At 33.4% G+C, this 26,905-nt stretch overlaps 2 protein-coding genes across 2 annotated transcripts; both read left to right on the top strand.

Moving 5' to 3' along the window:
* Window positions 1-14,165: 14,165 nt before the first annotated feature.
* Window positions 14,166-14,627, top strand: LOC106779421. The gene has a single exon (XM_014667519.1). It carries the CDS (start codon window positions 14,166-14,168, stop codon window positions 14,625-14,627), a length of 462 nt encoding a protein of 153 aa, XP_014523005.1.
* Window positions 14,628-22,281: 7,654 nt separating this feature from the next.
* On the top strand, window positions 22,282-26,442 carry LOC106779423 (PLASMODESMATA CALLOSE-BINDING PROTEIN 3-like). The gene is made up of 3 exons (XM_014667522.2): window positions 22,282-22,879; window positions 23,045-23,078; window positions 25,925-26,442. The coding sequence occupies exons 1-3, from the start codon at window positions 22,564-22,566 to the stop codon at window positions 26,145-26,147; spliced, it is 573 nt and encodes a 190-aa protein (XP_014523008.1). The 5' UTR covers window positions 22,282-22,563; the 3' UTR covers window positions 26,148-26,442.
* Window positions 26,443-26,905: the final 463 nt, after the last annotated feature.

The raw sequence follows: 26,905 nt of genomic DNA, 5'->3' as shown, positions 1-26,905 counted from the left end.
TACTCCTCACCAATAGAAACGTGGGAGTATGATCAACAACTTTGCCAATAAATAGCTGATGTGACGGAACAAGTCAAAAGCTGTAATGAAAAGTTCGACAAGTTTCTGGAGAGGTGTAACCCCAAGAACTATGAAAAATCCTCCAAGGATTTAGAGACACAAATTGATGAAGTTGTTGATAAGGAGAAGACTGAGATACGGGTGGAAAAGACAAAAGAAATAAAAATAGAAAGAGTTGTTGTTGAGATAGATGAAGAAAAGATAGAGATTTATGAGGAGAAAATAGAGGAAGAAGAAGAGAAAAGGTTGAGTGAGGGAGAGAGAGTTGAGAAGATAGAAAAAGAAGTGGTTGAAAGAAAAGAAAAAAAGAAAAAAAGTGAGAAAAGAAATAAAAAATAAGAGAAAATAAAAAGAGAAAGTTGAGAGAGGAGAAGAGAGAGAAAAAGAGGAAGAGAGGAAAGAAGAAAAGATCATATGAAAAACCTCTTCCTCATTAAAAAAAATATCATAGGAAAGAAAAGAAAGTTGAATGCTCTATGGAGATCTTCAAGAAATTGGAGATCAAAATTCCTATGATTGAGACATGGAAACGGATGCTTGGTTTGATCAACTTTTTGAAGAGATTCAGCAGGAAGAAGAAAAAGTAGAAAATAGCAAGCAAAAGGAGTATCAACGCCTACTGATGGGTGTTTGAACTCTACCGGGTCAAGCTAATGACGTTAAAAGAGCGCTAACTGGGAGGCACCCCAGTGATTGTTGTATACTATTTTTCTTTTAGTTCGACTTATAAATATTGGTATTTTTGAACTTTTTTTTTTTGGGTAACATCTACTGAGGGATGCTAGAAGATTTAGGTATCTACTGAAGGATACCAGGAAGGTACACCTACCGATGGGTGTTGGAAAGGTATGCACTTACTGACAAGTGCTAAACAGGTTTGGGTCAGGCTCGTGACATTAAACAAGCGCTACTAGGAGGCACCCTAGATTTTCTCTCTTTCACTTTTGCATTTTTGAATTCTTAGAATAGGTTGAATCTTTATTTTCAGTGTGTATGCTTGGCTTGAATACTTTTCTGAAGATGTTTGACTGAATAATTTGCATGATGAGCCTATTTGGTGATGATTTGATGTGGATGATAATTAAGCTGTGTTGCATGTTGATATTCTGTGAAACAGATGTGTGAGGAATTATGATTGTGGTTATGATGCTAAGCAGGATGTATGAATGAATTGTGTGTGAGAAACCATGTGTGTGAGGTATTGAGCTCCAAAGTTTCCATTGTTATATGTATGGTTCATAGGAAAGCATGAATTATATTGCCTGAATCTTGATGATTGATTGAATTGCATGTGAATGTCATATGATCAAGGCCATTTTTGAAAACCCTTCTCTAGCCAAATTTTCACCCACAGTACTTAAAATATTATGCCCTTTTTGAACCTTAGCCTTAAACAGGATGTGAACCCTTGTCTTGAAATTCTTTACTTGAGTTGGGATGAGCTTAATTGTATGTGATGAAAAGGTTCAAGTTTGGGGTTGCATGGGGTAAAATTGAAAAGCAATTGAAAAAGCATTGAGCTCAAATGTTGTGAAAGAAAAATACATGAGAAAAAGAAAAGAAAAGAAGAAAAAGCATGAAGATGAGCTCAATGAAAAAGAAAAGGGAAAAAGTTAGGAATAAGTGAGATTGGTGAGGAAGTGAGTTGTGCTTAAATGTTGAATACTATGATAGCTCTCTTAACGCAAGGACTTTGCATTCCAAAAAGACCAATTCTTCTTGTTCGCCCAACCTCATTACAAGCCTTGGAAAAGTCCTTTTGATGGTATTTGCATGTAAGGATTTTGGTTGTTTTAGATGAATGGCAATTTTATTTCATGTGACTTGTGAATGATAGAGTGTTGGAGTGTTACCCTAAACACTTGAGTGATTGAGTGAAACACTTGCCTGGTGAGAATTGCTAAATTTCATGATTGCATCTTTGCTTAGTAGATTGGTCATTCATAATGTGTAACATCTGTTGAGGAACTTGTGAACTGAACTGAATTGGAAACATGCATGCATCTTGATTTGACTCCACCGACAATCTGAAGTTGAGTAGTTCTTGTCATGTACTTTAGGAATGTTGAATCCTTGGATGAAATAGTAGAAAGCCAAGCTTTGTTTTGTTTACTGTTTCGTTTTGTTTGCTTGAGGTTGTGATAATGGTTGAAAAACAATTATTTTCATATGTCATTTTAGACCAAATTACACCCTTTAATACTTAGAATGAGCTTAGAATCAAGTAAAACCCAATAAATGAGTCAGTCGATAGTCAAAAGTTGTTTTTAGCGATATTATGCTTATTTTGCATTGTTTTGCAGTCATTTTGATGAAAGTGGAGATTGGGGATGAAGATGAAGGTCTTAGACTCAAGACAGAAGAAGAAAATTGAAGAAAAGAAGAGTCTAGGAACCGCCACGCGGCAAAATTGCACCGTTGGGCGGTCCAATGCGAGGATGAGGCACCTGGCGTGGATGCTGGGCGGATTCGCGATTAGAGGCAAACCGCCGGGCGGTGGCCCCCTGCCGCCGGACGGTGGCGCGATTATGGGCAAACCGTCGAGCGGCATAAGTGTGCCGTCGGGCGGTTGTCCGCTGGGCTTGGGCCTGTTTTCTGTGACGTTCCTCAGCTATAAATAGCCCTGTTAAGATTTCAGTCTCATTCGTTTGACAAAAGAGGGCAGCCAGACCTAATTTTCACTCCTTGGAGAAGATCTCTTGGATGCTTAGACTCCTTTTCATCGTATCTAGGGTTTGCTCTTCCATTCTTCCATTATTTTCATCTAGGTTCACCATGACAATGGCGAACGAAATCCTTTTGTTGTTGGGGGAAACAATGTAATCTTTTGAAACTCTCTTTTATTGAAACTCTTGTTTATTTATATGATTCTTCATATGCTTTGATTATCAATTTTTGGGTTCTCATCTGCGCTTAAAGCTTTTATCGTTTAACTCATTCGATAACTGTTTTTTGTCTCTATTGATACGGGAACGTACAGTACTGTCACGAACTGGTGAGGAATTCCTTGATTAATGAAATACCACCTAGGGATAGGGAGGTAGGACGATCAATTGTTTTTGCTTCTGTTNAGTACTGTCACGAACTGGTGAGGAATTCCTTGATTAATGAAATACCACCTAGGGATAGGGAGGTAGGACGATCAATTGTTTTTGCTTCTGTTTGGTAATGCATTGCTAATTGCTAGGGGAGGCTAGGGATAGCAAACCGGTAATTAGTAATAGGCTTTTTCCGTCGAGGGATCGGGTTAAGGGTAGGCCAAGAAAGTTTGCATAACCATTAGATAATCAAGCACATTAAACAAGAGGAGTAGACAAGAGGGAGTGAATAAGATGAAATTGTCAACCCCCAACAACTCCATTCATCCATAGTCTTTTTCCTCAATTGAATCAAACACATTGCATGTTTACTTTCTGTCTTTGCATCCACAACAATTAATTTTACTCTACAAGTCTTACGATTTCGATTCACACGAAAGATAAAGCCTTTCAAGTCTCTTGGGAAGAACGATATCAGACATTACCGATTATATTACTTGAACGATTTGGTACACTTTCCAGTGAGTTAACAATGCTTCATTTATTGTTGCATTAAAAATAAAAAAGGAAATAAAAAGGGAGAAACTCTTTTGCTTCTGGTTGAAACTCTTCGTTTATTGTTGGATTAAAAAGGGAGAAACTCTTCATTTATTGTTGGATTAAAAAGGGAATAGCTCTTCATTTATTGTTGCATTAAAAATAAAAGGAATTAAAAAGGGAGAAACTCTTTGGCTTCTGGCTGACAAATAATATGTCTATCCCCGTAGAATTTAATGTAGTCTTGGTGGTTTAAAAGAAAAAAAAAAGAATTAAAAAAGGTAACTTTTTTTGCTTCTGGCTGACAATAATACGTCGATTGGCTTTAGAAAACGACGTACTATTGGTCTATTAAAAGAAAAAAAAAAGAATAAAAGAGTGGCACCCTGAACTATTTATTGCCAATGAATGTCCGAACTTATATTGAAACTGTAACCTTCCCCTATATCTCTAATCCTATTTTCAAATGGCTTCTTCATCAAATACCCTTAGTAGTTGGATTAAGTCAACAATAAAGAATAGTCATTCACACTCATTGATTTAAAAGGGAAATCTGATTTCATTCACATATTCATAATGATTACAATCAGATAGAAGCAAAATGATGTGGCATATAATGCCGATAGCAAAACAAACCAAAAAAAAATAATAAACCAAAACAAACACAGAACAAAAACACAAAACAGACATCATACTAAAATTCTAAGCCTTTATTCTGATTCANAAAATTTCCATGGAATCGTCCTCACTAGACTCTTCTTCAATTGAATCTTCAATTGGAGAATCATTGTTATTGTTTTGCTGATCCATAACGTCTATCTTCTGTTCAATTCTGTTGAGTTTTTCCAAAACCGATCTTCTAAAATTGCTTCTAGAACTTTGAAGCATATTCTCTTCATCCTTGAAGCACCATCCCTTTGTGGTCTTCACGAGGCCAAGGGAAGTCAAGGTGTTTCGACTTATCACATTTGAGCAGTCACAAGAGCATTTCTTTTCACCACTAACATCCACACCTTGAAGGGTCAGGATTTTGCTGATAAACAGAGCATATGGTAGATGTCGTGTGTGTTTGATTCCTGCATCAATCATATGATTTTTTATTACTGCCATGCAATTGGTAGGAACATCATTCTTCATGGCATACAGTAGAAAAACATCTTCAGTTGTCATTCTTTCATGTAGAAATCTAGCAAGTAAAATCACCCGAGCAAGAATGTGTGATGTTATCTTTTCTTCTTTATTCAGTCCCTCATGCACATACAATCTTTCAATTGGGTGTCTCCCAGGAAACCTTAACCAGTTACTGTACACCTCATTTTTCTTCAGCCCTCTATTTTTTTCTAAGCATCGTAAGTGAGAGAATAAACCTTCAGATTTTAATCCTGCAACTTGAAACCATACATCATTATCAATGTGAACATTTACTCCTTTTACTCGAGAATGAAGGACACCATCTATGTTTCTCATATTGTTGTAGAAGACCCTTACTAAGTCAGGGTACCAATCACCCTTCATCTGGACAAGTGAAGAGAGACCTTGAGTTTCAATCCATTCCTGGAAGTGAAATCCCTCTTTTTCAAACAAGTCGAGGTTCATATATTTGTGAGGAACAATATGTTTAAACCTCGTCCACCTTAGAAACTTTTTACGACTCTTCTCATCACTGATCCACCCAGAGAGATCATCATTTCTTGCAGCCTCAACAGCCTTTCCTCTGTCTCTTGAAGGATGTGATGAAGAAGCCTTTTGAATTTGGACACCAGATAATTTTCCTCAATACAAGGGTTTAGTATCTTTGTACTTACAGAATAATGAATTAGGGTTTAGAAACAACTCAGTATGCAAAAGATTTTCAAATTCAGTATATATCAAGGTGGAACAATGTCGAGTGGTACCAATATTTGACGTCGATCTCATCGTTTAAAATATTTCATCGAGTGACTTTAGAATCAACATAATATTGGTTTTTTAAAATAAAAAAAAATAAAAGAATGGTGCGATTGTTTATATTGAAACTAAATCTATTACTGAAGTTATATTGAAACTGTATGCTTTCTGTAAATCTCTAAATCTTATTCTCAAATGGCTTCTTCATCTTTTTCAACAATGGTTGGTCTTTCAAAATGGTTTCTTTTCATCCAATGATCTCAATATTCGACGTCAATTGTGTGAATAGCTATGAAATCTAAAGGTAGAAAACAAATTGAAGACAATTTAAAAGAATAATCATGATTTTTTTCATTAATAACACAAATTACTTTTTTAATTTAACATAAAGCATATTGTTTGTTTTTCTAGAAAACGAATTTTTAATATCTTTGAAAATGTTTTTATAAAAATTAAAATTCGAAACTCATTTATCACAAAAACGAATTCTGTGAAAGGTTTGCAGTTTTAACTCACAGCCCCCTTTTCTTCTTTTGTTAAATTCTTTTTCTTATATGTTCTTGTGGCACTTCATCATCGCAAATCCTAGATACTATTACAGTTTTGATTATATTTGCATATTTAGATTTTACATGTGAGAAAAATAGTGATGCATTGATTTGGAAAAGCATGGAAGGGAAAAACAATGAAGCTTATTTTTAGCCAATGCCCGTTGAATGGGTTTGGAAAACCATGGAAGGTTTCTATGGTTTTTGAAATCGGTGAACAATTTTTATTTTTTTTAATTATTGAAAACCATAGATTTGGAAAACCCTTTCTCGATGAACATTTTTTTTAATTATTGAAAACCATGAATTAGTTCAATGGGTTTGGAAAACCACGGAAGGATTGAATGCTTTTTGAAACCCAGTGAACAATTTTATTTCATTTATAATTATTGAGAATGTTGAGAAAACCCTTCAAGGTTTCAATGGTTTTGGAAATTCGGTGAACAAATTTTAGAATATTAGACCTTTTTAGAATTTTAAAATATTACAAATACAATCTTCCGAGAGAGAAAATAATTGTAGGATCAATCATCTACGTTATTTTTAGTATATTCTTTCCCAATTTCCTTTTACAAAATTAAATTTAAAAAAAAATTAATTAACTATCTTTTTCAAATAGAACAAAACAAGTTATTTTTTTCATAAACTTCAAAAACAACACCATAAATAAATAAACACCATAAATTAATAAAAATTAAAAAAAATTATTCAACTGCTTCATGGTTTTCAATAATTAAAAAATAAAAATTTGTTCACCGAGTTTCCAAAACCATTGAAACCTTCAAGGGTTTTCTAAATGTTCTGAATAATTAAAAATAAAATAAAATTGTTCACTGGGTTTCAAAACATTCAATCCTTCAATAGTTTTCCAAACACATTCAAGTGATTCATGATTTTCAATAATTAAAAAAAAAAAAGAATTGTTCACCGAGAAAGGGTTTTCCAAATCTATGGTTTTCAATAATAAAAAAATTAAAAAAATTTCACCTGAGTTTAAAAACCATTGTAACCTTTCATGGTTTTCCAAACTAGTCAACGACAATGGCTAAAAATAAGCTTCACTATTTTTCCCCTTTCATGCTTTTCCACATCAATGCATCATTATATTTCTCACAACACAAACCAAACCAATATTTATATATAACTACGTAAAATCTAAACATGCACATATAATCAAAACTCTAATAGTACCTGGGATTTGCGGTGATGAAGTGCCACAAAAACAGAGAATAAGAAGAACTTAACAAAGGAAGATGAAAAGGGGAAGAAGAAAAAGGGATGCGACTGCTAGGTCAAGAGAAAAGAGAGAAGAAAAAAAGTGGGGAAGGTTTAAAAGTAAAAAGTAAAAGTAAATCTCTGTAAGTTAAAACTGCAAACCTTCACAGAATTCATGAAAAACAGGATTCTGAACCTATTAAAAACTGTGTTATATATGTAAATATGACAAACAATATGTTATATGTGAAATTAAAAAATTAATCTGTGTTATTAATGAAAAAAAATCGAAGAATCATACATTGCAAAATGATGAAATTAAACAAAATTTCTACAAATATATTTCAGTTCTCAATTGTTTCAGCATTAAACATATTGTGAACCATATTTCTTTTTCCTAAGGACTTCCCTTTCAGTAAGATAACTAAACCATTACTATACTATAAAAAACATTTTGTTGACTTGAATTTGAAAGGCCACCTTCATATGAACTGACGCCTAAATGCGGCATTTTCAAATTCAAGTCAGCAAATTGCAATTTGAAGAACAGAGATGATTCAAAATCTAAGGAAAAAAAGCGCTCAGGAGATAAAAAAACAAGAATCCTAATATGTCCAATACCGAAACAAGATGGATGGCGTTATAAGAAAAGCACATCTATACTTATATATGAACCGATGACGGACATTAGATCGTTTAATTATGGTCAATAACTTGTATTAACGTTAATTCCCATCCGATATGATGTTCAAACATCACTCAGTATTAAAGTAAAATATCTCAAAAATATCTTTGAGTACTGATAATGAAAACTACAAACAAAAAATAATAAAAAATGGAGCGACGTTCATTCAGTGAAAAAGTTAAAAATCTCATTGGATATTGATAATAATTGTAAAAAAATCTCTTTTGATACTGATATTTGACGAAAACTACGTCACAGAACCATGGGACTAGGACGTTAAAGTGAGTGTTTAAAAGAAAAAAGGAAAAAGAAAAATAAAATAAAAATATGAGCGCCTTTGGCTTCTGGTAAAAGCACCAATTAATGCTCCCAACCACTCCAATGCCCTTCACATTGATTCCCGTAACGTCTATTCCCCCAGAGGCCTCGACGTTTGATTGAAAGAAAAATGAAATATAAAGGAAGTTACCGAAGAAATAAGTTAAGCAAATTTTTATTTCATTTGAAGTTGTACAATTTGAAAACCTACCCTACATACCTTCCCTAACCAAATTCATGTTAAACGATGAAGTTGAAGAACATTATTTTATATAATTATTTTAGTTCTCAAAATTTTTTCAGCATTAAACATATTGTGAAATAAAAAACACGAATCGTAATATGGAAACAGGAGGCAAAAAGGATTATGTGAAATGAAAGTTATATTTATAGATGAACCGATGACGTACATCGTGTAATAATGCATAGTAAAGGCAAAAGGAGAGCAAAAAGAAATATAAGGTTGGAAATGTTGTTGTTGAATCTAATAAAAAAATTATTTACTTTGTACATTATGTTAATTTTTGTATAAGAAAAAAAGTTAGTTCGGATGTTAAATAACATTCATTTCAAATAACTTGTAATAATATAGTAATATTCAAAATGATTTTAATTATTCTGAAGTATAACTACAACTAAATTCTCATAATAATAATAATAATAATAATTATTATTATTTTCCATATGAAATTAAACTAATATTTTAAAGAAATAAAGTTTTACTATCTTTAAATTTCATCCACATATCTTTCTTATATTTAATAATATGTAAATATTACAAGATAAATTTACATAAATTAATAATATAAAAATAAAAATAAATGCAAATCTTATCTTAAAATATAATGATAACGAGAGGTTATGGGAGATTTTATAAAGGCAAAAGGAAAGAAGAAAACGTCGAACAACAGCAAAATGCGACATATGCTTTGTCTTCTGTATAAAAATCACAATTAATTAGTATCAATATTCGAATCACTCAATACGTGAAGTTAACTGTATATAAAATAATTTGTATTGAAGTTGTTTCAAATAGTTCAACGTTATATTTAATGATTAAAAAAGAAATAATATCAAAAGGGCACCAAATTTGGCTTCTGGTTGAAGACACGTCGAAGACCCGAACAGATTGATGCAATATTAATTTGTTATAGAGTCAAGGGAGTTGTTATCCATGAAGACATGGAGAAAAACCAGAGATGTTAACACTTATGAATTTCAAATTGTTTCAGCATTAAATGCTTCGAAATCTGAGGAAAAGAAAATGCAAAGGAAATATTATTATTATTCCTAATATCTTCAATAGGGAGGCAAGGGATTACGTAAAATGCAAGCTATATTTATACATCAATCGATGACGTACACCGTGTAATGATTGCCACCATCTTTTTGAACGTCGAAGCCTGGAGGAATTCGACGTTCAAACATCAATCAGAGAAAAAGTAATAATTCTCATTTGATTCATATAAGAACAAATTGACTTGCCATCCCAAAGAAATTGTTTACTTTTCAGTCACCCGCAAAGAAGGTAAGATTAGGATGGATCGAAGTTAAAGAGTTTGATGTGCCCCCTCTATATACATATAATTCCACTTTCAATTTTGCTACGTTAATATAATCGATTCTATGAAATAAAGAATCGATTCAAAGCGTTATAAACTAAGAAATGCAAATGAGCTTTTAATGATTATTTATGGTGATATTAATTACAACGTTGGTTGATACTAATCACATGTTTGTTAAAATACTAAAAACCAAAGAAATTATGCATGAGGAAGTCAAATTCTTTTTTCTCATAAGGTTAATCATAGTATTTTTTAAAGCTTAATAATTTAGAGTAATTAATTACTATTAACTATTAAATTCATTCCATCCACGTCAGTGGTATCAATATTGGACGTGGTCTCTCAAAAATTCTTGGATCTGGAATTATTCAAAAGTGAAGGGTTTCTTTTTCAAGAATGGATGGTTTTCCGAAATGGTATCTTTTGCATGCAATATCTCAATATTCGACGTCATCTGTATAAATAGATTCGAAATTTAAAATTTCTTGAAGTTCTTTACTCATAAGAAATCTAACGGTAGAAAACAAATCCAAGACAATTTAAAAAAAGAATCATACATTTCCTAAGCACTTCCCTTTTAGTAAGATGACTAAACCATTACTGTACTATATATAACATTTTGTTCACTTGAATTTCAAAGGCCACCTTCATATGAACTGAGGCCTGAATGCAACACTTTCAAATTCAAGTGAGCAAATAACATATTAAAAAACATATATGTTACGAAATCGAAGGACAATGGCAAAGAGATAAAAAAATATGATGTCTAATATGTTCAATACGAAAACAGGAAGCAAGGCATTACATAGTTAAATAGGCCAAGTTCTAACCTAACAAAAACTTATTAATAGCCAAATACACAAGACAGGACAAGAGTGTCTAAAACGTTGATAATAGACCAGATTTTCATTGTTCTGACCTAAGAAAAAGTAAAGCTAAACCAACCTATTTGTCTATTTAAATATGAATAAAAACACAGACCATTATTAGATTGAGAGCCTTTTATTATAGATCGAGTTCCATCATCAGGATCCTCAGTAGCTTCATCGTCCACCATTTCTGTTTTCCTTCTTTCAATGTAGCTCTCCTTCCTTTTTCTTTGTTCCAAATCTCTCTTACAATGAACCTCCCACCCGAATTGTATACATTCATTTCGATGAGAGCTGCCACCACTGCTTTATATGCTCTAGAACCCAATTCCTCTTCCAATCTTATGAGATCTCCATCTTCCTCGTCTAAAATTTCCTGAAACAACCAAGTAATACTCAGCATATTCATTATCTGTGTTAAGGGAATTTGTCAAATATCAATGTGAAAACAAGTTGCACCTTTGATTTGCCGTCACTTGTTATTATTTTGAATGGATACCAATGGGAGTCCTCCACATTCTTCTGCCGAAATGAACACATTTTCAAAGCTGCAGTGAAATGCAAGCTATATTTATAGATGAACCGATGACGTACGATGCTCACTTGAATGAACGTCAAATTCTTGTAGACTTCGACGTTCAAACATCATTCAGTGAAAAAGGGAAAAAGTACAAAATCTCTTTGGATACTGAAAATATATAACTGATGAAAAATACGTCGAAGATCTATGAGTCTTGGACTTTAAAGTGAGAGTTTAAATTAAAAAAGAAAAAATAATAAAAAATGAGCAACCTTTTGCTTCTGGATGAAGATTAAAACGTCACAACCCCAACGAACTCCTCGTATTTTTCGTAATTGGTGCTTAGATAAAGGCATACAATTAATGGTCCCAACCTTTTGCTTCTGGATGAAGAATAAAACGTCACAGCCCTAGTGAACTCCTCGTAATTGGTGCTCAGGTAAAAGCACACAATTAATGGTCCCAACCCAACTACTTCAATGCCCTTCACGTTGATGTCGTAACGTCTATGCCCCTAGAGGCTTCGACGTTTGATTGCAAGAAAAGTGAAATATAAAGGAAGTATCTGAAGAAATAAGTTAACCGAATTTGATTTCTTTTGAAGTTGTACCATTTGAAAACCTAACCTACGTACCTTCCCTAACCAAATGCATGTTAACTTTTTCCTTTGTTGTCCCATCTATTCCTTCACTAAACGAAGACATTTCTTTATTATCCATGAAGGCATGGTAGAATAACAGAGGAAAATGTTAACACTTATGACTTTCAAAAACATTCTCCATTGTTTTGTTTTTGTCTTTTTGTTATTTACTTCCTGCTTTTCGTTGTAATATATTCCATCGTTTTTGGTCTTCATTTTAGATGTTGTGTTTTGTAAAAAGGGATTTCATTTTGAAATCCTCCAAGATATATGACGTCGATGATCCCAAAGAAAAGACGTCCCTCCAGGCTTTTGCATATACCTTGTTAAATGATGAAGTTGAACAACTTTTTTTGTGTAATTATTTTAGCTATCAAAATTCTTTCAACATTAAACATATTGTGAAATAAAAAACATGAATCGTAATATGGAACCAGGAGGCAAAAGGGATTATGTGAAATGCAAGTTATATTTATAGATGAACCGATGACGTACACGCTTGTATTGTAACAATATTTTTGAATGTCAAACCCTGCCGAATTTGACGTTTAAACATCAGTAAGAGAAAAAGTAATAATTCTCGTTTGAACATCCCGCCCCCCATTTATTATCAACTTTTCAATTATCGAGGTGAGATTTGGATGGATCGAAGTTAGAAAGTGTGATGTGCCCCTCTATATTTATATAATTCCACTTACAATTTTTCTAAGATAATATAATTTTCAAGAATGACTGGTCTTTCAAAATGGTTTCTTTTGCATCGATTCAACGTCAGATGCTAGAAAGATTGGCTGGACAAGCATATTATTGCTTCCTTGATGGCTGGACAAGCATACTATTGCTTCCTTGAAGATCAAGAAAAAACAGCCTTTACATGTCCTTTTGGTATATTTGCCTATAGAAAAATGCCATTTGGATTATGTAATGCCCCTGCTACATTTCAAAGGCACATGCAAGCAATCTTTTCAGAGTTTATGGAGAAAAGCATAGAAGTCTTCATGGATGATTTTTCAGTGTTTGGAGATTCTTTTCAAAGATGCTTGATTAACCTGGATGTTGTTCTTACAAGGTGTGTTCAAACGAATCTTGTTTTGAATTGGGAGAAATGCCATTTTATTGTTACAAAAGGAATTATGTTGGGACACAAGATTTCAGCCAGGGGGATTGAAGTAAACAAGGCAAAAGTGGAGGTTATCGAAAAGCTTCCACCACCAACAAATGTGAAAGGAATCCGGAGTTTCTTGGGTCATGCTGGGTTTTATCGGAGATTCATTAAAGATTCTTTCTGCTCCAGTAATTGTAGCTCCAGATTGGGATAAAGACTTTGAGCTTATATGTGATGCCAGTGATTATGTCATAGGTGTTGTGTTGTGTCAAAGAAGAGAAAAGGTATTTCATGTTATTTACTATGCTAGTAATGTTTTGAATGAAGCCTAGCTGAATTATGCTACTACAGAGAAAGAATTTTTACCTATAGTCTATGTAGGTGTTAGTCCTGAGGAGTTAAATATGCAATAGAGAAAGAAGTTTTATTCTGATGCTAAGCAGTTTATATGGGATGATCCATATTTATTCAAGATTAGAGCAGATAATCTTATGAGAAGATGTGTAACGAAGGAAGAAGCAAAAGGGATCATTTGGCATTGTCATAACTCTCCTTATGGGGGTCATTATAATGGAGAGCGAACGGCTGCAAAAATTCTTCAGTCAGGATTTTATTGGCCTACCTTGTTTAAAGACGCTCATAATCATGCTAGGAATTGTGACAAGTGTCAAAGGACATAAGCTATTTCAAGAAGACATGAGATGCCATTACAGGGTACTTTGGAAGTTGAAGTTTTTTATTGTTGGTGTATCGACTTTGTTGGGCCTTTTCCACCATCTTTTAATAATGAATATATTTTGGTGGTTGTTGATTATGTGACTAAATGGGTTGAAGCTCTAGTATGTCCCAAAAATGATGCTAACACGGTGATTAAATTCTTGAAAAGGCAAATTTTCTCACGTTTTGGAACCCCTAGGGTACTTATTAGTGATGGGGGGTCTCATTTTTGTAATGCTTAGCTTGCCAAGGTACTTAAACATTATGGGGTGAAACATAAAGCGGCTGCACCTTATCATCCGCAAACAAATGGTCAAGCTGAAGTTTCTAACAGAGAAATCAAGAGGATATTAGAGAAGACAGTTGCTTTTTCACAAAAAGATTGGTCACATAAATTAGATGATGCTCTTTGGGCATACAGGACAGCTATGAAGACTTCCATGGGGTTATCACCTTTTTAGATGGTATATGGGAGAGCATGTCATTTGCCAGTAGAGATGGAACATAAGGCTTTGTGGGCTTTGAAGTTTTTAAATTTTGATCCTCATGAGACTCAAAGCAAGCGTAGAAATCAATTATTGGAGCTTGAAGAGATGTGGTTACATGCATATGAGTCATCCAGGAGTTATAAAGAAAAGGTGAAATTTTATCATGACAGGAAGCTGGTAAAAAGAGTTTTCAACCCAGGGCAACAGGTGTTATTATTTAATTCACGATTGAAGTTATTTCCTGGGAAGTTGAAATCAAAGTGGTCAGGACCTTTTGTGATAAAACGTGTATTTCCAAATGGAGTTGTGGAATTGGAGAATCCAAATGATGATGGTCAGCAGCAGAGTTGGGTGGTAAATGGTCAAAGGCTCAAACATTATTTGGGAGGAGAAGTGGAACAATTCTCCACGGTAATGATGTTGGTGGATCCATGATGTTTGGGTCAGGCTCGTGACGTTAAACAAGCGCTAATGGGAGGCAACCCATGTTTTATTTTTCTTTTGTACTTTGGATTTGTAGAATAGGTTGAACTTTATTTTTGTGTCTATGCTTGGCTTGTACATTGGTTCTGATGATGGTTTGATGATTATATTGCATGATGAGTTATTTGATGATGATTGAATGTGGTTCATGATTGAGATTGTGTGCATGTTGATATCCAGGTGAATGGTTCACTAACTATGTGAGCAGATGTGTGATGATTTATGATTGTGATTATGATACTAAGCAGAGTGTATGAATGATGTGTGAGAAAGCATGTTGTGTGAGGTATTGAGCTCTAGAGTTTTCATTGATATATGTACTGTTCAGAAGGAAGCATGAATGATATTGCCTGAGTCTTTGATAGTTGATTGAATTGCATGTTATGTCATATGATCAAGGCCATGTTTGGAAGCCCTTACTTAGCCAAATTTTTCCCAAAGTGATTAAATGTTATACACTTTTTGAACCTTAGCCTTAAACAGGATGAAAACCTTTGTTTTGAATTGATTACCTTGAGTTGGGTTGAGAATAATTGTATGTATTGAAAAGGTTCAAGTTCGGGGTTGTTTGGGAAAAGTTTAAAGGCAAGCATTGAGCTCAAGTGTTGAAAAAGAAAAATGCATGAGAAAAGAAAAAGAAGAAAATAAAAAGCATGAAAGATGAGCTCAATAAAAAGGAAAGGGAAGAAGTTGGGAATGAGTGAGATTGGTGAAAAAGAGAGTTTGTACTTGAACTTTGAATGTTAAAATAGCTCTCTTGACTCAAGGATTTTGTGTTCTAGAAAAACCAATTTTTCTTGTTAGACTAGCCTCATTATAAGCCTTGCAAAAGTCCTTGTGATGACATTTGCATGTGAGAATGTTGATTGTTTTAGATGAAGGGCAATTTTGTTTTATGTGACATGTAAATAATTGAGAGTGAAGTGTCCTCTTAAACACTTGAGTGATTGAGTGAAACACTTGCTTGGCGAGAATTGTTGAATTCCATGTTTACATCTATACTTAGTGGATTGATCATTCATGAATAAAACTGAATTGGATTGAAAGTATGCATGCATCTTGGTAGGATTCCACTGATAATCTGAATTGAATCATAACTTGTTGTGAGGAATATGAGTTTTGAAAATGTTAAACTATTTAAGGAAAAAGTGGACAGCCAAGTCTTGTCTTGTTTGCTTGAGGACAAGCAAAGTTCTAAGTTTGGGGTTGTGATAACAGTCTAAAAACCGTTATTTTTATGCTTGAATATGATGTCAAAACACACCCTTTGTGGCTTAGAATGAGCTTAAAATCAAGTAAAACACTTAGTTGAGTCATGAGAGAGTCAAAAGTTGGTTTTAGAGATATTATGATTGTTTTGGCATTGTTTTGTAGGGTTTTGAGGAGAATTGAAAATGGAAGTGAATTAGAGGCAAACCGCTGAGCGGTTAAACTGAACGCTGAGCGGTGGCGCGGCTAGAGGGAAACCGCTGAGCAGTTTATTTAGGCGCTGAGCGGTTATCTGTTTTGATTGGGGTTAAATTCTGTTACTTTTTTGGTTTATAAATAGACCCAGTGTGATTCAAAAAGTAATCTTTTGGCAGATAGAGACGTCCAGAGCTGTTCTACACACCTTGGAGGAGGTTCCTTGGATGCTTAGGCTCCAATCTACCAAATATAGAGTTTATTCTTCCATTCTTTCATTATTTTTCATCTAGATTCACCATGTCCATGGTGAACTAAACCCTAGGTTATTAGGGAAAAATATAATCTTTTGAAACTCTCTTATATCAAAATTCTTATTTTCTTTATATGCTTGCATATTGATGAGTCGATATTTTATCGACTGTATTTGGTTTATTGCACTTAAATAAATCAGGTAATTGTGCTTAATTGTCAGATATTTTCCCGTTTCTGTTAATTGTGCTTAATTTGACCGAAAATTCTAATTTTAATTAATTTGAATATTCTGAGCTAATTATTTGCATTTTTAATTACAGAGAAAATTTTGGAGATACAATTTGGAGCATTGGGAAGGAGACAAAATAAATTCAAGACTCTCCAATTAGACATTTTAAATTTAGTTGTATTGTAATTTAATTGTTTAAACTTTTTGGAGAAACTTTTGCATATTGGGCCATTGTTAAAAAAATATAAGGGGCCCAAATTTGTAGGACACTTGCCCTAGGGTTTCCTTTTCTTTTTAGGGTGGATCCCACCCCATTTTTGAAGACACATGGCCTTGCTTTAAAGCAACCAACCATCACACACTAAAGACTCACTCTCTCGGCAGATTTTAGAATTGGCTGGAACATTTTTTTTCCTTCTTGAAAAAACACCATGTTTATCTTCTTGGCCTTTGGATAAATGAAGAATGAGCACACTTTTCCTTTTCTTGGTTGAAACGCTATGTTCAATTGTTGAATGGAGAGAAGCGCATTTTTTTTCTTTGCATTATGTGCATTAGCTGAATCTGATGAGTGTTTTTATTTCGTTCAATGAAAGTGCATAGGATATAAAAGTTTTTTTAATTCCAGCGAGATAGTCTAGTAGGTTATTATTTATTTCCTTCTTTCATTTTTGCTTTGGTGGCGGTATTTTATTTTTTTTATAGAAAGGAATTAGTGGTGAATTTATTGGAGAGGAGAGCTGCAGCAAACGTTGGAAGAAGTGGTGCACATGATGGTGATTGAATTTGCTTTTTGATTAGGAGAAAGCGGTGCAGAATTCTTGGAGGCTGCTCACGCTGCAAATGGATGATGTTCACAGTTTCTTTGGAGTGTGTTGCACGGTTTTATGTCACTTTTCTTCATTTGGCTGGACTTCACGCACATGGTACACTTTGATTCAACTTCAATTTTAATTTTTAGCAGCACACGGACCATTGATACTTGGTGCACACGTGATTTTCCATTTGGATAAAGCTGCATCTTACTTTTATTTAGCCTTCATGCTTGAACCGTCACTTGTCTTGCAAATTGCCATCTTAAATTTACAATGAGTATTTCATATTTTTTTACTTTGCATTTTAACAGCTTAATTGCATTTAGATATTTATCTCTTGCATTGTTCGGTTTAATGTTTTCGTTTACTTTAATGTTGTCTAGTTCGTGTGATTGTGTTAATTTAATTGTCATGTTAGCTTAAGATAGTTGGGTTGGTCGTTAATAAAATTATTTTATTTCCATGAGATTCTTACACTTTAATTGTCATACTGCTGCTCTGATTCTGCTCAATATTTAATCTATTGTCTACCTGCGATTAGGTATACGCTTAGTTGCCTAATCGGTGTCAATTCTTCGTTTAGTTGATTAGACTGTATGGTGGATGACTGATTAAATTTGTGCATTGCATTCGCTTAGTCTGTAATTTTGAAGACCGAATTAGCCTTCACTTAGTTGGGTGATTCGTGTCGGATTTGGATTAGAGTAGTGTGTACTTGTCGTTAATCAGTGATTAGAAGCATAGTGAATGAGTTAATGACCAACCGTTTTCATTCTGCATCTGATTCCGTTTTGCATTTCTATTTGAATTCGCGTTTTAATTTAATTCATCCGAATTCACAAAACCTTTCAACAACCCCCCACTTCGTGTCTGACCTAATTCTCGAACCACATTTGGTCCTTGAGAGACAACCTAGGAGTCACTTCCTAGTCTATACTGCATTCTTTTATGCACATTAAATTTTGCATGGGGTGCGACAACCACATATATGCTTACCTTATCAATTGTTGGGTTCCTTACCTTTGCTTAATGCTTTTATCGTTTAACTCATTCGATAGATGTTGTTTGTCTTTATTGATACGGAGACGTACAATAATGTCATGAATTGGGGGGAATTCCTTGATTATGCTAATACCGCCTAGAGATAGGGGTAGGATGATCAATTGCATTTTGCTTCCGTTTATCATGCATTATTAGTTACTAGGGAAGGCTAAAGATAGCAAGCCAGTAATTAATAATAGGCTCTTTTCGCCAAGAGATTGGGTTTAGGGTAGACTAAGAAAGTTTGCATGACAATTTGATAAATAAGCGAATTAGATAAGAAAAATAGATATAAGAGGGTGGATAAGATGAAATTATAAACCTCAACAACTCAATTCATCCATAGTCTTTTCTAGCCAATTGATTCACTGCATCTTGCATGTTTAATTTCGTCTTGCATACAAAACCTAAATTTAATTCTTTTCTCAAGTCTTAATCGATTGGTTTACACGAAAGTTAAGGCCTAAGAGTCCTTTGGGAAACGATACTCGGACTTACTTGTTTTATATTACTTGATAACGATCTGGTACACTTGTCAGGGACTTAACAACCGCTGAGTGCCTAAATGATGGGCTTGGGCCGAAGTTCTATTACTTTTCTACATTAAAAGTAGCCCCAGTGCGACCTTTAGAGTAATCATTTGGAAAGCAGAGACGTCTAGAGCACTTCTACATTCCTTGGAGTCGGTTTCTTGGATGCTTAGGCTCTAATTTATCAATTCTAGGGTTTACTCTTTCATCTTTTTCACTAATTCCATCTAGTTCCACTATGTCTATGGTGAACTAATCCTTTTGTTGTTGGGGAACAATATAAATCCTTTTGAAACTCTCTTGTATTAAACTTCTTATTATATTAACATGCTCTTATTATCAATTGTTTGGGTTTTCTTTTTTGTGCTTTAATGCTTACATCGTTTAACTCATTCGGTGGTATGATATTTGGTTTTATTGATACGGAGACGTACGGGGAAATCTAGAATTGATTAGAATTCTCTTGATAATGAATTATTGCCTAGAGATAGGGGTAGGACGGTCAATTGCTTTTAAGCTTTTGTACTATAATGCATTGGTAATTACTAGGGAAACTAGATATGGTAAACTAGTAATTGGTAATAGGCCCTTTTCGCCGAGAGATCGAGTTTAGAGTAAAATAGAAAGTTGCATGACATTGAAATAAAGCAAATTTAATAAGAATAGTAGATATAAGAGGGTGGATAAGGATGAAATTGTAAACCCCAACAACTCCATTCATCCATATTTCTTATTTGCTAATTGATTCAAATATGCATTTGCATGTTTAAATTCAGTTTTTGCATTAACACTACAACTTATTCTTCTTTTAAGTCTTATGCAATCAATTTACATGAGAAAGATAAGGCCTAAGAGTCCTTTGGGAGAACGATAGTCAGTCTTACCGTTTATATTACTTGATAACGATCTGGCACACTTGCCAGGGGCTTAACAATAGTGACAGTGCATCTGTGAGGTTCTGTTTCTTTTGATTCACCTCTTGAGCTGATTGATTATTTTGTCATGTTTTGAATTTCTTGGATGATTTCCATTACTATCTACTTTATCTGATTATCTATGTGTTGGATGTTGTATACTCCTTTTCTCTTTCCAGGATTCATTGAGGATTTTGTAAATTTGTTTGTTTACTTGTGTGTCTTTTTTGTTTTTGTTTCCTAAAGGTTGTGTCACTCTTTTGATGTCTTTTGAATTGTTCCTGGTTCTATGTCTTGATTTTGCCTAAGAGTACAAAAGTCTGAGTGTGGTCTATTTTGATGAATGACTATTTTGTACTATTCATTTCTCTTTTCGCACCGAATTGTGTTAGTGAATTGTGTCTAATTCTCCATTATTGTTTCATTTTTCATTATTTGGGCTCAATTTCAAGAGTAATTGTTATTTTAATTAATTTGAATTATTTGGGCTTAATTATTCCAATTAATATTTGCAAGACAATTTCGGAAACATACTTAGGACAACAAGAGTGTGGCCATGTCAATAATTGCATCTAATTTCGTTTTGTAATTTTAATTATTTTAGCTTTGACCAGATTTCACTTTTGGACCTATTTTTGGGCACTTTTTGTAGAACCCCATAGGAATGGTATTTTCGTAATTTGGGATTTTAAATACCCCAAATTAGATTTGAACACTCTCTCCCCTCTTAGGTCTTGGAGCATTGGTTCGTTTTTCAACCGCACCACCCCCTCCCCCTTCCCCTTTTGGGGGTTTAGGTTTTGTTTTCTATCTTTGTCTTCTATGTATTGAATCTCATCTTTAATTCTAATTTCATTTTCATTGAACTTTGGTTCTCAGTTTTGAATTGCGTTTTCCCTTTTTCAATTTCGCATCTTCAATCCAATTTACGTTTCCTCTTTTGCATTTATGTTTCCGCCTTTGCATTTACGTTTCTAATTTCTATATCCATTTACGTTTTTAATCTTCAATTTTTTTGCGGTTTTTTAATCTGTCTTGCAATTCGTTTTGTGCATTCTATTCCAGATTTAATGTTAATTTCCTTTCGTTTTGCTACTGGAATTTCGAATTAATATTATCTTAGGGTTGCTTGGTTGGTCATTAACCAATATGCATTGTTTCCTTGAGATTTCTGAATCGTAATTGTGTTTTTGCTGCTCTAACTTGGTTGATATTGAATCTGTGCACTTGCAATTGGTGTTTAATCTTCGCTTAGTTGATGAAATTATATGGTGCAGAATTGATTTAATATGACCATGGCATTTACTTAATTCGCTTTTATGAAAACATGGTTAGTCTTCGCTTAATTGGTTAACTTGTGTTGGATTAGGGGTTAGAGTATTGAGTAATTGATGTTAATCTGTGATTGGAGCATGTAATTGAGCTAGTGATCAACTGCGTTTTAATACTATGTTTTAATACTGTGTTTTAATCTGTGTTAAATTCGAGTTTTAATTTAGTTCATTTCATACACAAAATCTACCCAAAAATACCCTCCACCAAGTGTTCGATCTAATGACTGAACCAATATTTGGTTCTTGAGAGACGACTTAGGAGTCATTTCTTAAATTGAAAATAAATTGTGATCTTTAGGACTACATTGAACATTTTAAAAAAAATTAAAGGATTAAATATGTTTTTAGTCCTTATACTTTGGAGCGATTTTGGTTTTAGTCCCTCTTTCAAACTAAGGACAATTTAGTCCTTCAACTTTAGAAAACTCCGGTTTTAGTCCTTTTTACCAATTTTTTTTAACTTTATTTGCTGTTTCAAACACATTTCATTATAGCATTTGGATTGTTTACACTGTTTGACACAATTTTGCTTCAATGTTAACTGAAAAATGTGTTTGAAACAACAAATAAAGTTAAAAAAATTTGGTAAAAATGACTAAAACCAGAGTTTTCTAAAGTTGAAGGACTAAATTGTACCTTAGTTTGAAAAAGAGACTAAAACCAAAATCGTCCTAAAATATAAGGACTAAAAACATATTTAACCCAAAATTAAAATAATTTTAAACAAAGATGACAAAAATTGGGACCAATAGTGATATTTAACCTCATGTTAACCTATAAATTAAGCAAAACCAAACACAATTTGAAACATCTTGTAAACTTTTAAAATCATTTCATTTCACTAATAATCAGATTATTATAAATATTTATTTACTTTTATCTTAAATATTGTCTAACGATAAATATTCATATACAATTAATTTTTGATATGTTCATAATTATGTCAAAATTTATAATAATTCCATGATCGATTGCACCAAAGAGAAAAAATATAAAAGCTGAGAGTATTTATTAGGAAAGAGGTTTCCGGTAAATGACATTTGTTTTTTCTCCTCAATAAATAGAAAAGAAAAAGGACTACCTGATAGTGGTTTCACAAGATACGAAGTGAGGTTTGATTTTGATGATGGGGGCAGACATTAACGTTAGAACACAGAAACCCGAGATGCACTATGATGCGTTGTGTAGTGATAATAAGAAAAAGAGAGGGGAAAAAGAAATCGAAAGTGGCTTCTATTCCCATCTCCGCATTCTCTCACTCACCATAATATAATCTCTTCTTTTTCTCCAAAGACTTCCCTCTTCTTTCTCTCTCTCAACCTTTACCAACTAAGCAAAGCAAAACACTCAGCTATAACTTTCTCCAATGGCAGTAGCAAAGTTTGTTTATATGCTATTATTAACCACGATGGTGGGAGTCCAGAATGTGGTTGGTCAAGGTACAGCGAGTTGGTGTGTGGCCAGGAGTGATGCTAGCAATGATGCACTGCAAACGGCGTTGGACTATGCATGTGGGGCTGGTGCTGATTGTCTTCCTCTTCAGGCTGAGGGACTCTGTTTTCTCCCTAACACTATTCAGGCCCACGCTTCTTATGCCTTCAACAGCTACTATCAGCGCAGAGCCAGAGCTCCTGGGTCCTGTGATTTTGCTGGCACTGCCAACATCGCCACCAGTGATCCCAGTATGTTTCCTCTCTTGTTCTCATTTACATTCGTTTCTATTACTCACTCATTCTATTTTGGGTTGGAATCTCACATCGATGAGATTTTACATGTTTTTACTCTTAAGCTGTTTTTTTTTTTAATAGAGTTTCATTTGTTTCTCGGATTTGTTTTGGCGTTTGCAGGTTATGGATCTTGTGTGTATCCTTCTACTGCAAGGTATGGCCTTTTCTGTATGGTTTAAATTCACTGTGTTACTAATATTATATTATTATTAAAGATATGTTAATAAAAAAATGTGTCACATCTACTGCCGATATTATTATATGGTACGAAGAGTTTTACTTTATTATGGTTTGGAGAGTGTATTTATTTACAATTGGTGAAAGTGAAGCCGTTTGTGTTTCTTGACATTGAAGTAAGTGGATTCTCATTCTTGTTGTCAGTATTTTTTGCGGTTTATTTTCACCTTTCTTTCTTTCTTTCTTTCTTTCTTTCATTCATTCTCTTTGGTACCTTTTCGTCTGTCTGGTTGATATGGCGTGTCTGATACGATAGAGTGGACATGGAACACGTAATGGTGGTGGAGAAAATGGCTGTTTAGAGAGAGAGAGAGAGAGTATTTGTTTGTTCGAGTGGGAGTGAATGAGTGTATTGAATAGGAGAGTGTTGATTGAGGAAGATGCTGTGTGACTCCTGTCGTTTGGTAACCTAATTTTCCTCTTTATCTGTTCAAAATTTGTTGTATCTGTGCTGCATTCACTTACCCAGTGTTTTTTTACTAACAATTGCTCGGTAAGAAAAGTAGCATGATTGTTGAATTCTTTTAGAAATAAAAGATAAAATCATATTTAAGAATAAAAACATCCTTTTTTTTAAGTTTTCATCTTTCAATCAATTTTATGCATGGTGTTATATTTTATATGAAATTTCAAACTAAATTATTTTAGACATTTTATTAGCTATAATTTATTTTGTAAACTTTACATTTGGGTTCATTTATTTAAAAATTTTCTATTTTAATATCCATGTATATCAACATTTTGTTCTCTATCATGTTATTCCTTATCTAACCTTATTACTATAAATAAGGTCTAAAAGAAATTATTTTAAAGCATGCGACTAAAAAGCAAATTTTATAAAATTATAATTATCCTATTTTAAAAAACATTTAAATTGAAATTTGATTATTAACACCCAAATAATTTTCTTCTAGTACTCAAATTGAGTGATGAAAATGTGGGTGTATAGTATATCTGGTTTTTCACACACACTCAATATATATATATATATATATATATATATATATATATATATATATATATATATATATTACTGTGTAAAGCTTAAAAAAAAGCGTCTAATTAATTTATATCTGGAACCAAACGGCCTCTGTGCTCTTGGTTCTTCAAATTTTCAAAATCTTGGGCTGCACAATATTGGTGGTACTATACTGACACACTGTGTGCTCCCAGAATGTGTTGGTTACTTTTTCTCCATTTTGTCATTGGACCGTTGGATGAGTTTTATGCGTGCCCACTTCATCCAACGGCTCAGGTTCACCATGATCGTACGCTGTTGAGCTTCATAATCATGAATCATGCTTATCTGTGATATTTGCTTTTAAAAAACGAATGCCCTATTTGCTTTATGGCGTGGTAAAGTGAGTGTATCTGATGCAACATTTTAGTGTTTCAGTAATTGATTTTTATGTCAGATGTTGTTTTCCGTCATACCATACCAGTACCTTGTTCGGATGTTCTTTCTCCATCCTTAAATTGACTCATCCACTCATGATTCTATGGCAATTGTTAGATGAGCACTTTGCATCAATGGTTAAAATAAACTCACCCACACTTTTCATTTATTTTATAATGAGCAGTAACACTTTGACATGCAGAAAATGAAAAATTATCTTCATTTGACTTGATAAATAATAATATTTTAACTATTATTATATTATTTTTTTAATTTAAAATCATAATATATATTATTATATTATTAAAAATAGTGTGTGTGTTTTTTTTAAATCATGTCAAACTATCTTTTTTATTTGATAATAGTTGCCCGGTTTTTGTCTTTATAGCAAGTATAGCATCAACCATTTGCGTATGATGGTGGGGTTGGAAAGAAAAGCTATAATTGACTTTTTACTAGAAATCAGGGCTGTGTATACAATTGAAATAAAAGAAAAATAAATCAATTTTTGTTTGGTAAAAAATATTCATTGTAAAAACATTAACTTTATTGAGACGCATTTTAATAAAAACAAATGTGTCTGAAATTAATTTCCATATACCTTTTAATCACATAAAATTAAACCCATCAAGATTTAACTGGTAAAAGAAAGAAAGTCGAAAAGAAGATAAAGTACGTAGTAGGATTTGACATGACCAGTTAGGTACAGTTTGGTAGTAAGGTGACTTACGTTACATGAAAGGTATATTTTTACATGGACAATCACAGTTAGGTACATAACGGGTAATTTACTCTGAATTATGGTGAATAATCAATCAACTTGAATGTTTATTTGATTAGCAAGTTTAATTAATTGATGTGCTAAAAAAGGTATTCACCTAGACAGAGCAAAAAGGGAATCATGCCTGTTACACAACAATAGGGGATCACATGAAGATGCGGGTTGTGATCTAATCATTGCTTGGGATGTAATTGACCCTTTTGTGTTGAATTCTCATGCTTCAGCGTGTAAAAAAAACTGTTGATCAAGACCAGGGACAACTATGGGGCATACTGGTCTAGTTCTAGGCTTCTTTTGTCCTCTCACGTGTCATGATCAACTTTTATTTTCTTTGTTCACATCCACATGGTTATTACAATGTAGAAGTTAGATGCATCACAACTTTCCTTCACATGATAAGTTGAAAATGTAGCACCATTGAGGGTAACTAAAACAGTTTGCATAGTGGGAAAGGTTAGCTCCAAACTAGATTTAGGGAACTAGATTTTGTGTTAAGCCATGAAAATGCTTTTCATTAATAGCTGAATATGTTAGTATTTTATGTAGTCTAACTTTTAACAAAAGAAATTGATTATTTGATCTTCAGTACTGCGGGAGGACCAAATACACCAATAACAACACCTCCTATGAACAACCCTAATGTGCCATCATCTACAACAACAACACCACTCTACGGTGGGGGCAATACCGGTGGACTAACTCCTGGAATGAGCACTCCATTCCCTGACAGTTCTAGAGCACCATTAGTAGCAACCGGCGCATGGTTTTTTGTTTTCTTTTCCTCTCTCATTGTATCCATTATCTCTTAGTTTTTGTATGATCTTCGGGAGGCTTACAGTTTTGTCAGAGGTTGAAGGGAGTCTTTGGTTGTTTATAACCTTATTTTATGCAACTACCACTTATACTCACTATTTAGGCGATTATTAGGTTATGAACAAGTTAAGCATGGCATGGTGGTTTTCATTCAGGTCAGAACAGCTAGGTTGTCACTTGGTCTTACTGATGATTCTTGATTTACAGGGCATAAATTTAATTCAACAGTTCAAATTAACTGTTCTCCATTGCAAACATTGCTCATGTTTCACAAATAGTGTAATATCTATCCATAGCTTATAAAAACATTTTATTTTTCTTTTTCATATAATTTCTTTTTTCATTCCTCAATTTTTTTTCCCTATCAGTTAAGCAGTTTCACCACTGAAATAAAAAAAAATGGATATTAGCGTTTATCTGAACACTACTTATGAAACAGAACCATCTTGATTCTGGTGCGTTTCAATGTGTAAAGATAGACTCTTGCGATTATATGAAGATAAAAAACGTGGGCCCATAATCTATCGTGTTATATATATATATATATATATATATATATAATATAACCTATTATAATTACAGAATCATATTTTTCTTTTCATAAATATAAGGTTCAGCAATGAATTATTGAGTGGGGACGTTTTGCAATAATGTGGTGTGAACAACTTTTCATTCTTACTAAGTGGAACCACTTAACCAGGTACTGAAAATGAAAATGGGCTCTTTGTTATTATAAGACACGAATATACATTAA

This window comes from Vigna radiata, unplaced genomic scaffold, assembly GCF_000741045.1.
Source record: "Vigna radiata var. radiata cultivar VC1973A unplaced genomic scaffold, Vradiata_ver6 scaffold_284, whole genome shotgun sequence".
Classification (NCBI taxonomy): Eukaryota; Viridiplantae; Streptophyta; class Magnoliopsida; order Fabales; family Fabaceae; genus Vigna; species Vigna radiata.
The sequence above is the reverse complement of the archived record's forward strand: the minus strand, read 5'-3'. Positions and strand labels throughout refer to the sequence as shown.